The sequence below is a fragment of the Barbatula barbatula genome (genome assembly GCF_947034865.1).
Source record: "Barbatula barbatula genome assembly, chromosome: 11".
Classification (NCBI taxonomy): Eukaryota; Metazoa; Chordata; class Actinopteri; order Cypriniformes; family Nemacheilidae; genus Barbatula; species Barbatula barbatula.
In genome coordinates, this window is record NC_136774.1 from 13563689 (window position 1) to 13576291 (window position 12603).

Consider the following 12603-nt stretch of genomic DNA (forward strand, 5'->3'; position numbering starts at 1 on the left):
CTTATGACAACACTGGTGTAAAAATGTGTCATATATTAGCATAATATAATTCACATTGTATGGAACTCTTTCAATAACCACCTTTTATAGTATATACAGTCAGACTAGACCACAATGTAGCCTACATTAATAACATTGCCTATTGCCATAACAATTTAAAAACAACAATATTAATAATAAAACAACAATATTAATAACAATACTAAATAATAAACATTTAGCATGGTACTCATTAATTGAAATTTATTTTCCAATTTAGTGTTTAAACAATCAATACAACTGTTCAGACACACAAACAAACAACACAGTTCAGTCTGTGTATTTCAGCAGGCTACATTTTCAGTATCTTTTTTTATATTTGGCCAGTTTAACTTTTTAAAGACTCATGCTTGTTCACTTATAACGTTAAGAAATTGCGAAATTATGTTATGGTATATTTTTTATTACATTTATTACATACGTGTGTAGATGGGTAGCTGACAGATGTGGATTTAGCATATTACAATTTTGTCTTTCTACTAAAAACAGTCTCTGACAAACTGGAGGAAATACAAAAAGTGTTGCAACCGTCCCCAGTTTCCCCTACGTGAAACTACCAATTTAATGTGGTAATTATGGGAACGTGGTCGTTTAAAATTTGCCTATATATTTCAAACTCTGTCCATCTTTTAATGGTCTAGACTTTGTGAATAACGTAATTTCGTAATCTCAATGAAGTAGTTTAAGCCCCAACAACAAAGATTAGTTAACTCCAAATAATAGCCCATCATTAGGCATACTGAAAAAAGATTCAATATTGAACTAAATGAAATAGACAAAATAAAAATGAATACATAATAATAATTAGCCTATTATTATTAGCCTTCTAATTGACAAATGTACTTCCCATTATAAAAATCGATGTATAAGTCAGTTTAAAATCATCACAGTGGGGATAGCAGTTGGGATAACCCAATATATTGCACAACAACAAACGTGTGATTAAAGATGTGTCAAAGAGTTTATTTTGCCATTGTGCGTTGTGGGGAAAAAGGAATTAAATGAATTGTATACAAAAATGTTTCAATGTTGTAAAACAATGAAAGAGAGTATAAGTATATTATTTTCAGCTCTTAGGAATTGCCATGCTCTTTCTGACAGCAGCTTTAATGCGGCTTTGACTGACTCCTCCCTTCTTTGATGCCCCGCCCCTTTTGTCTCGTTCCTTTGAAGGATTTGACAGTTTTCTGAGGACCTCTAAAGTGAGCAGAAACAAAGACTGCATTACAGGGAGTGACAACAGCTAACATATTAAGACATTGTGTGTGTAATATGTTGTAAAGCATTATAACATTTTTAATGGCTGGATTGAAAAAGTTTAGAAAAACTGAACAACAAGCACTGTTTTGTGCTGAAAGACACTATTGTCAGTTCCTTATTAATAATAATTTATAAATGCATTGCCTGCTAGCTCAGGGTTATATTCAAAGATTGCAGAATATTTAGGTCCTTCACTTCCTGCACCTGCCAAAGAGACTGTGTGTGAATGACTTTACTCATTTGACTCAATTCCTAGTTGCTTTTAATGAATGAACATGAAAACTCACATGACACGCGTACTGGAATATAAGTTTCTCTCTCCTTCAGCACACTGTTGACAAGGTCAGTGCTCTGCGCTCTTTCTGTGAGGTTCATCAGCTTACCATCCCTGTCCATCAAATCCACACTCTCTACAGAGAAAAGCTCTTGGTTTAGATCGATACACAAAGCTTTGTGGTTCTACATTAAGTTAATAATTGTGTATTTGAAGTGGTGTTTCCTGAGTGAGACGTCACTACAACTTTTGCTCATCTAAGTATAGAAGTAAATCATAATCAGATATACAGTATCAAGCATCGTACTGTTACTTTGTTAAATATAATATAACTTTTTATTTATCTTAAGCTAGTAAGAAACCCCCCAGAGCATCTCAGCAACCGCATAGCAACACCCTGACAACCATCCACCTCCCCCTAGCATCATGATCATGATAATTAGTTTTGCAAGCAAGCAAAATTTTTTCAAAAATCTAGTTCTTGTTTTTGAAATACATTTTATACTGAAAAAATATAAATAAATTTTATTTACCTTCCAGATCCAGACCGCATTTCTCTTTAAGACATTGGACAAAGTTTATAATCCAGCAATTTAGGTTCAAAAGCTGCTCCCGTCCCTCTGTGGAAAAAAGTACATAAGGAAATTTTACAGCGCTGAAAACCTTTTAAGCAAACCAATTTAAGACATTTTAAACATAAATCTTCTCAAAATAATGAAACGTTTAGACCAACAAACCGTACTAATAAACTAATAAACCGTAGGCTAGTAATATACTTAAAGACCAAAATACTTTTTTAACAAAGTTTTACAAAATGATTTTACAAAAGGTTAAACAACATTATAAAAGTTTTGTACCACACATTTACCATCCAACATCACAGTCACAAACATCTCGACGCGATGAATATTCACTTCGCTGATAAGATTTCAGCTAAATCGCACAATGCTCTCACAGCAGCTTGGCGGTAATGAACCTGGTCTGTTCAGACAGAGCCGAAATAAAACGCAGTTAAATGTTGTTGACTACAGCCATACCTAGAGACAAAGCCCTGTTTTATGAGGAATGAAGAGTACTGCAGTAGTGAATTTAATAGCCAGACTATTAAGAGACTCAAGTAAACCGATGGGCATTTTATCCTAATGTGCCACCATTGAACTACAGATGAACTTTCCTTCCTGGCCTAGAATTTCCATTACACAAACATCACCATATTACCCAGGCAAACGATTTTTTTACTCTGTAGCCTACTTATGTTTTGTTTCTCTCTCTCTCTCTCTCTCTCTCTCTCTCTCTCTCTCTCTCTCTTCACTACCCTTGAAAGGAGATTAGAAAAGGGCCTGTTGTTTATGGAGCAGACTGGTCTTATTTGTCTCCATGGAGTCAGTACACAGATAGACAGGTTCTTTAATTTGAACAAGGTCTCATCTGGAACATGTCACATTTGCATGTTAAACGTTGCGTGTTAAATATATTTCATTTAAATTATTATTTTAAATGAATTTATATATGTAATATTTTACATAACTACTGTTATTATTTATCCTGTAACATTTCCTAGCCATTTAGCTTTTTTCAAAGTTATGAAAACAACTTATATATATGCAGTATATATATGTGACTGCTCAACATGTCTTAATGGTTGATTATACGAAATTTAGATTTTGGCATCATCTCAAAGCTGAAAGAAATAAGCTTTCCATAGATGTTTGGTTTGTAAGGATAGGACGATATATGGTCGAGATTAATTTTGACCCACACAATGTATTTTCGGCTAATGACATTATTGAACAGTAGCCCCTGGAGCAAAATACTTTATGTTCATTATGGTGTATATACTATATATTGTGTTGGCATTGTATATTCCCTTCTATGTTATTTTATGACATAAAAGGCTGATACCCAATCTGGGCAGTGACAGCTCTTACAAAACAGACAGGAACTCCATGACAACACAGGAATAAGCTTCAGATTTCAGCCATTCGTTTTTCTACACTCCTCAGAATGCAACGCTCCCCATTGCCTTTCCAGAAAAATGTTATCGGTGTGCAAACATCATCAGCTTCATCAACAGATATTTTTCCCAACTTTACATGTGATATGAAGCCCTCTACAACCTTTATGTCAAAGATTAAACCAATCAGCTTGTTTGCTGAGCTTTTCCACCCTCAATAAAAGCTAAATGTGTGGCGTACCATGTTTCTACATACAAGGATTGATCTCTTTCACCGTGAAACAAACGTCACTTTCACAGTATATACTAGAGCAGATTTGTTTGACGTTGACTGAGAGGGATATCGCACAAATGGCATTTATTGTTCCCGTCATCAGTTGTGTCAACGAGAATGTACCTCACTGAGGGCTTTATTATCTAGTAACTCCTTCTCTGTAATGATTTTAACTGGTCAAATGTGTCAGAATCATAGCCATCCTTGATCTTAAAGCCATAACAATATTTTTGTCTGCTTTTGATATGACACACTCTGACCTCACTGTATCATATATTGAGCTCAGTTTAGAAGAATGCTAGCCTAAAATACTCCAGATTTCTCAAAAGGTCTCTGGAGACCACTAGTGCACCCTTTTTAACCTGGAATCTTTTGGGACTTGGGGAAAGTCTGGGAAAATAAAATGTTAGGATTCATAAGACCCTTCAGCGTGTGACAGAGCACAACAACCCAAGAGGAGCGCTCTCTTGGGATAGCCGCTTTATTTCTCTGTCTGTGAGTCTCCGTCTTTGTAAGAAAAATCATAATCATATAACAGCCCGTTGAATTAAATTACATGAGTTACAATATAAATCCATCCTTATTTTATAATATCTTTAGCAAGTACAGTACACACAGTTTTAGTGACGTTTTAACAATAAATCTTGCATTAGTTTATAAATAACACATTAGTTTAAACAAATAAATGATGTGCTGTAAAAATAATTAAGGTATGAGGTTTTATGAGTATAATTCACAATTGTTTTCGTTATATTTAATTATACTTCTTTTTAAATGCCTTTATTAGTTCTCTTTATTCAATCTCTTTGTGTACGTGGTTTTATATAGTTTAACACTAAATGCTTCACTACTTGTTTTCAATTCAATATATAGATGTTATGAAAAAGGGGCTCGTCTTTAATGACACCACATAAATACTTTTTACATAAACATTGCAAAAAATAAATCAAACACTCAAGGGCAACAATTTAGATAAAACAGTCAAACTTTTCAAACATATTAATCATTATATGTAAGATATTAATCATTAATGCACCAATGCATGCTGGGAAGAGGGCAAATGGCCAAAATCATTTAAAGCATAAGAATTCAACTCAGCAGCTACATTTGCTCAACTTAAAAAACAATATTTTAACAAAAAATCTAAATGTGTGACTTTGATGGTGTACCTTGCTGATAACTATGTGTTATAATTGTTAACCTCATTTGTAAGTCGCTTTGGATAAAAGAGTCTGCTAAATGTAAATGTTATAAAAATGCTAGAAAAGTAGGCAAACAAAAAATATGCATTAAAGACAGAAACTGTCAGTGCAGACACACATAATGAGTTTTGCCATGGCTTGAATTTAGACTCAGTCAAGACGAATACCAAGTCTTACGAAGTTAACGAATACCAAGTCTTCATCAAATGTCACATAAACATCTTAATTTATTATACAAACTTAAGTCTCTTTAAAGATTTAACGTAATCTCGGAACTGTATATCCAGCCAAGTTATTCGATAAGAGCCGTCCGTATGCAGCCGAATCATTTTATTCATGTGTTAGAAGAAAATGTTTAACTTCATTGCTGTTTTTGTGCCAGTAGTGAACAACCTGATCTGGACACATTATGAGGGACAGAATGAGCACAAAAACACAAGCAAATGAGGATTTTTCAACATTGCAGCATTACATTAAAATTTTGAAAAAAAGAAATACTGTCGTATCATAGCACTTAACACTTATAGCCACATCCGTACATAGTACATGCACTGCTATACGTTGCAATGCTGTGCTAGCCTTACGAACCACACCAAAATTGCACCAAATACTCAGAAACTGTGCCAGACATAGTCCGGTTTTTATCAACTGACTCTGACAAGATGTTTACACAAGGAAAAAATACCGACGCATTTGTAATTGCCTAGTGATTGGTGCAGGTTTACAGTGGTGGTTTATTTATGCTGTCACAATTTAGCTCTTTAAATCAGTGGCTTCAAGGTGTTTGTGCATGTTAAACTTTGGTTTCATTTGCCAATAGTTAATGTTGCATTGATGCAGTTTTGCATTTAACCTTTTCAACCATACCAAGACAGCGTCCTAGTAACCTGAGCCAGAATCTGTCATATAAAGGGTTTTGCATTCAGCGCCTTACACCTCATCCGTCTTGATATTTACATCTTGTCGTTTTCATTTTCAATTATTACAATATCAAAATAAAACACTCAGATTGGAGCTGCTGCACCATAACTGTAATGTCTTCTAAGTTGTTTAATATGTAAAAGTTCCACTTTGTCTTTGATATTTTAACCCGTCATTCTGTCATGGTATCAAATAAATACGAGCAGAATCCATCAATGGAAAAGTATCAGTTATCAAGAAATGTCAGTCAATTTAGTGAATTGGGCTGTTTGCAGATTAAGATTTGATTCGATGTGAAGAGGCGAAGATACATCCCTTCCATCCGTAATATTGAGTAACTGATGCTTCTTGCAAGCAACGGCCTGATTGTTTCCGGTAAGCGGCGACTCGAGATGTCTTAGTACAGGATCCACCCGATGCTTGTTAATGTTAGTAAGCACCACTGGCTGGTTATCTGATATCGTATTTTCTGTGTCAACAGGTCTGTGCGTGTGCCCAGGCTCCGCACTTTCACAACTGCTGGTGGTGCTGCTCTGGTCGGCGTAGAGGTCACGTACCAGGCCGTTGATTTTAATTCTTAGCGAGTCCGCCATGCTCGCTCGTGCCGAGGTACGGGTGCTCCCGTTGCTAGAGAGTGGCTCCCGTCTGCCCAAGACATGATAGCGCACGATTTTTCGGAAGGTGTATCTGAACTCACGTATTCGGTAGGCGTAGATAAAGGGGTTCACGACCGAATTGGCATGCGAGAGGATTATGGCCAGGTACATGATAATAACCGGCGGTCGTTCGCAGAGTGGACAAAACAGAGTGAAACAGTTGATGATGTGAAGTGGCAGCCAGCACACGGCGAACAAGCCTACGATGATGGCTAAAGATTTGGCCGCATGGACTTCTTTCTGCAGGGTGGAGCGGGACTTGAGCTCGCATGGCACGGCTTTGGACTCGATGCATTTGAGTTGGTGGCGTGCCGCCATGAAGATGCGCAGGTAGATGGCCAACATGAGAAGCAGAGGCACAAGGACGCAGGCGAAGAAGTTGAAGTAAACCATGTAGTCCATGACCACAACCTCCTCGAACAAACACTTCATCATGCCGGGCAGACAGGTGTTGTTGACGGACTCTCCCGAGCATGTTTTGTGCCAGCCGAGCATGGGCGTGAGACCGATAATGACCGAGAGAACCCAGCAGATTGCAATGATGCCTTTGGCACGCTGCCCTGTTACTAGACTGTTGTATCTGAAAAAGAGAAATAAAATGTTTTTGAAACTCTCCGGTTATAAATGTTTGTTGTAGTTTGTCTAGACGGCACATCTAAAGGTTCCAAAGAGACATTAAGTTTATCATTCATAAAGAGCACCTCAATATTTACCAGTTAGATACTCTAAATCTTAGAATCATGGAGTTATAGTAATTCTGACTCAACGTAAATAGCCTTGCGACAACCACAATGTCAAGGATCAAGTATCCATTCACAGTATTTCCCACAAACACTCTCATTGGAGCAATTAAAAAGAAGGAATGTGCTCGGAAATGTAACTGTTTTGAACACAAATCAATGTTCAGAGCGTCTATTTGGCCAGTGTGGGAGAACAGCTGAGTTCTTTGGCCTCTATCTCTCTCATTCTCCAGATGTGAAAGTTCAGTGATGCACACAGAGAAAACAACACCCACCCCCACCGCCCACCCAAAACCTGCCTCAGGGACAGACTGACAGAACATGGAAACACACAGACAGACATTTTCACATATATCCTAGATAAAACCAGCAGAACTGACCACTCCAAATCCGATTATACCATTACAATGCTCAATACATTGGGATAGCCCAACATATTGCTTTAAGCTAAAAAAATTAATCCTGGCATCCAATTAAAGATTTGTGATTGAAAAACATTGAAATACTGAAATGCTGACATATTGAGGCCTGTAAAAACTATTGGCAAAAACATTCCAGAGTACATCAGATTTATGATGGATTAAGGTCATAGACAGCTCAAACATAGGAGTTTGGATCTTGCTCGGTTTTTAAATAATTTTCACCCTAAAATAGCCAGGAATAGGAAGTTTGATGGACGAATAAAGCATGTCCCTATGCTGGATTTGTAAGTTCATGTCATGTTTGTAAGATGGCTGTGATTAATGAAACGCTTGCCCCGACGCATGGGAACTGTGCCACATGTGGATATTTCCTTGCTGAAAAGACCCGGTTTCTCTGGTATTCACTTACATGCTGGTCAAGGCTGGTTTATGCTGGTTTGATGCACCAGCATGGCCAGGCCTAATCAAAATTGAAAAACCGCAATGTTGGTCTTATACCATCAGAGATAGTAAATGTTCAGACAGAAGAAAATGGAAAACTACTCAAGATCTGATCTTTGAAAAATATTTTTATGACTTAAAGGCCGAGACAATTTCACAGATATGACATGAAACATATGGTTAATAAAATCTAATAATAAGCAGATTCAAGACACATGGTCCCATTAGGGATCAGAGAAGCTGCAACCTCCCTTAAATATGATAAAGGAGCAAAAATGAATGTTCTGACAACACCCTTACATAACTGCCAGTCTCGCTTAAAGGAATAGTTTGTCACTTTACATTTAGATTCATGCATTTGGCAGATGCTTTTAAACAAAGCGACTCAAACCCAATTCGCACGGGATTGGTATTACCTGGGGACCTCTAGTAATAATTGTGGAGGTTGTCTGTGATCTTAATCCCGATGAATCGGCCCGCAAATTACCTTCCATATTTCGCCGAACACTGAGGTCCTGTGATAATATTTGTACCGTGTGAATCGGCATCTCTGTGATTTGGCGGGCTCGTATATCCTTTTCAAGGTTTTATCCACCGTGTGTTTGTGAATAATGGAAGCTGTGATAAAGTGTTTTGATATTATTTCGGGTGCTGGGTCATATCCATACCTGCCAACAAAATCGTTTGGTCGGGAGTCTCCTGTTGTTATTTAGTACAGAGGGAGAGGGTATATTATAAATCATGAAGACGTATTGCATTTTTGGCCCGGTTTTACAGACAGGCCTTAGCGTAAACCAGGACTATCCCTTGGTCAGATTAGGATATTTAAATGGCTTTTATGAAAATGTTTATGTAAAAACATTACCGGTGTGCATCTTGAGAAAAAAAAACAATGGCACTAATATATATTACGTTATTTCAGGGCAAGGTTTTAACTGTTTAAGACAGCATTCATTTTAGTCTGGGACTAGCCTTAAAACGGGCATTTGTGTTTAAGCCAATATTTATATTGTTATTCACTTCCAATTTTTCTAACACAAGTTGTATATACTCCTTTTTGTGACTTTTATGGTGCTTTTTTCATTGTCAGAAATTCATATTTTGAAGAAAGTAATTTAAACAACATGAGGGTGGCTAAAGAACTATCCTTTTTAACACTTTTCTACAGGATCCAAACCACGTTACTCACCTTAGTGGAATCTTGATGGCAATGTAGCGATCAATCGCAATGGCCAAAAGACTAAATATGGAGCTCTGGGTCAACACTAACACGAAGCAGGCGATGAACAGACAGCCGTAGAAATTGGAACAAAAGCCAGTGCTGATCAAGATGGAGAAGGGGATGGCCAGCACACCCACTGCGATGTCCGCCACAGCCAGAGACACTACAAAGAAGTTGGTGATGCTCTGGAGATTGCTGTTGAGTCCCACAGCCCAGCACACCAACACGTTGCCGAGGATAGAAAGGAGGGCGATCAGTAGCTCTAGTGCTATGTACACCACGTCGAAGACATTGCTCAGCATGGTGAGGTCGCTGGGGGGAAATGATGATGCCTCGCCTCAATGTCCATAGCTGCAGCCCAAAGCATAAGCCACCTCAACGGAGGCTGTTAGTCAGTCTTAAAAAGACTGAGATTTCTAAATACTTAAATCTTCTCAATTGGTTAAAACGTTTGTATTACCGATAGGACCCAGGTGTGTTGATTTTCTCGTTTATAATTAAGACTCAGGAAGGTCTTCTATAAATTCTCAGCAAGGTTTAAAATCACCAGATCATTTTCACAGAAAATCCAGTCATTATTCCATGCGTCTTCCTATTCCACTATTCCACTGTGTTCCTTGGAAAATCATGTCACCATCTGGAACACAAACCTCTGCAAAGAACAACAAAAATGTAATTAAATATTGAACATTTTGATATTTCAATAAATGGTTGATGAAGGCAACAAGAATGTTGACAAAAACTTTAGATCAATAAATAGAATTTATTTAAGAAACACAGTAAGAATCCGTTTATGAAGTAATGAATGATATCATACATCAAAGAAGGATCATTTTGATTCTGATCTTTTTCGATCATCATTGATCTTGTTATAACAGCAGAGATGTTTGAACATATGCCAGAAACAAATTTATGCCAAAGTATAACAGAGAGAGAACAAAGGGTTTACACTGCTGTCTTACACCTGAACACATCTATCAAGTCTATGGAATATAGAAACAGGTGAGAGCAAAGAGGCAACTGAGTGGATAATTCATCTCAAGCTTTACATTTACAAGATACTCAGTAAGATGTCTGGCCAGAAGCTCTTTCCTTTTGTTTAAGTGTTTATGGGAAGTCATTCTTAAGCTCTTAAGAGCCTGGACTATTTACCCTGGAACATTCCCACAGTGCTGGAAAGAAGCACCCTGAGGTTACTCACCTCTGGAATACAAGACAAAACATCTGTTCTTTAATATTCTTCAATATTTCAAAACATATTTATGGTTTCTTTTATGTCCCAGACTCCCAGTCTTAAAACATAATTTGCTATTTGCTTTGCAGGTGGCATTGGGGAACATTTTGACCACGCCTGTGAAAAGACTGCTAAAGACATTTTTTTTGTGATTTACTTTCTACATAATATCATACATTATGTGAAGAACATTCTGTGAAAAGATAACCTTGATTTCTGTAATATTGACCGAGTAAGGCCGTGTCAAAGATTGAAATTATAGTGAAATTTGATGCTCATTTTAGAATGAGATAATGAGACTTTATTCTGGTTTTCACAAACGGGGTCACATTTCTCGATTGAACAGAAACTTGTTTTTAAAAATATAAATTTTTATCATACCATAGAATATTTGCAATATATTGACTCCATTGCATTTCATTTACATGATCATTTAAATAATTAGCTGATTTCCTAAAGCAAGATTACATAAAGCTGAATCTGGAGACCTGCCATGGTGGGACAGTGAGAATGTGTCTGAAAGACAAACCGGGAAACAGGAAGACGGCGAAAACATGAAAGGAATGCGAGTAGTTGACTGCCATTGAAAAGAACTGAATGTGGGGGAGTCGAAAATCCTTGTAGCAAGAGGTGAGAAAACAACAAAAACAATAAACAAGTACATCCTGACCGGGCCCAGTCTCGCAGCCCTTGATTTGGATATAGTTATAGTGTTTTGTGTAGGTAGGATACTGTGGGCTAAAACATCTCGACATCAGACCCTTATGGAAGGGCAGACAGATTTTATCCCCCACCCATTGAATAGTAGGAAAAAATACAATGGTAGTCAAAAGTGCCCCAGAACTGTTTGTTGTCCTACATTCTTCAAAATGTCTTCTTTTGTGATCAACAGAACAAAAGTAATTTTTTCAACTATGGGAGTCAATATCTGTCTGGTTATAAGCATCTTTTTCTGCATTCAACAAAACAAAGAAATGTTTACAGATCTGGAACAAATCGAAGATGAGTAAACGATGACAGAAAGTATCAATGATAGCAAAGAATTTGTATCATAAAAAATTGCCAGTGAAGTCATATTTGAAAAACACGGAACATATTAGTTTGAGACCTTTTCCATTCACTACATCGACACAAATGTCAAGCTTTACTGTAACCCACCTTAATGTTAAATTTACATCAGAACGGGTTCAAAGAACGTTTCATCGAGCTTCATATCCCAATACTCTGATGTAAAAACCCGCATTTCACCCACCACTTTATTTGCATGCGTTGGTTGCTGGTTTCTACTTACCACGAGACTTGATAACTCCGGAATGACTGAAAAAATAAAACAAATAGTAGACAAAAAAATGTAACCCCTTCAATTGATAAATGTAACGCGTGTAATTCCTCAGAGGTCCGCAAATTTGGAAGAAAAAGTTTGATTTAGGCGTCAGCTGATTGATCCGGTTCTGTCAGAGGACGCAGTCACATCACTACTGAGAGATGACAGCGTCGAGGGCCCCTGTAGTGCTCGCGCTTGACCAATCCAGAGGCGGGGGCGAGCATCACCGTACGAGTCCATTGAGTACTGATACGGGTTCTTCCGGCCATCGACGAAACATCCCGAGTATCAACGAAACACCTGAGGTGCGGATGTGCGTTCGGAAGCGAAGATCAAGTTCGGGGTTTGTAACTAACTATGGTTTTATAATGGTAAAGTGACCGTGCCATTTTACGATATTAATTGACTATAAATACTGCTTAACCATGGTAAATGTGTGCTTAGTTTTACTTTAAAAGTGGCTCGTTTTCACTCTGATGCTGAAACCCCGTCCCTCAGTCAACCCTCACAAATTAGGTTAATCTTGGTTTACACAAACAACGAAGAATTAAAATCGATGTGTGCCGCAGACAATAGGGCACTGTGCACTAAAGCAGGCCAATACATTGATGTCATTCAGGAGAAAACGCAACTGACGTCA

At 37.5% G+C, this 12603-nt stretch overlaps 2 protein-coding genes across 2 annotated transcripts; both read right to left on the minus strand.

The window, feature by feature from the left end:
• Positions 1 to 1105: 1105 nt before the first annotated feature.
• On the minus strand, positions 1106 to 2815 carry c8h22orf15 (chromosome 8 C22orf15 homolog; the record flags this gene model as incomplete). Its single annotated transcript, XM_079468125.1, has 5 exons — positions 2442 to 2815; positions 2107 to 2193; positions 1587 to 1709; positions 1444 to 1503; positions 1106 to 1236 (listed from the first exon to the last, which is right to left on the minus strand). Exons 1-5 carry the CDS (start codon positions 2464 to 2466, stop codon positions 1106 to 1108), a joined length of 426 nt encoding a protein of 141 aa, XP_079324251.1. The 5' UTR covers positions 2467 to 2815.
• A 1556-nt stretch (positions 2816 to 4371) lies between these two features.
• adora2aa (adenosine A2a receptor a) lies at positions 4372 to 12438 on the minus strand. Its single transcript, XM_079466924.1, has 3 exons — positions 11931 to 12438; positions 9373 to 10057; positions 4372 to 7160 (listed from the first exon to the last, which is right to left on the minus strand). The coding sequence occupies exons 2-3, from the start codon at positions 9705 to 9707 to the stop codon at positions 6158 to 6160; spliced, it is 1338 nt and encodes a 445-aa protein (XP_079323050.1). The 5' UTR covers positions 9708 to 10057; positions 11931 to 12438; the 3' UTR covers positions 4372 to 6157.
• Positions 12439 to 12603: the final 165 nt, after the last annotated feature.

Excerpts from the sequence above, each read along its gene's own strand:
- adora2aa (XM_079466924.1), bottom strand. The coding sequence starts at position 9,707 with ATGCTGAGCAATGTCTTCGACGTGGTGTACATAGCACTAGAGCTACTG. Across the intron at positions 7,161-9,372 it reads GCCATCAAGATTCCACTAAG|ATACAACAGTCTAGTAACAG; the intron begins GTGAGTAACGTG and ends TCTCTTTTTCAG.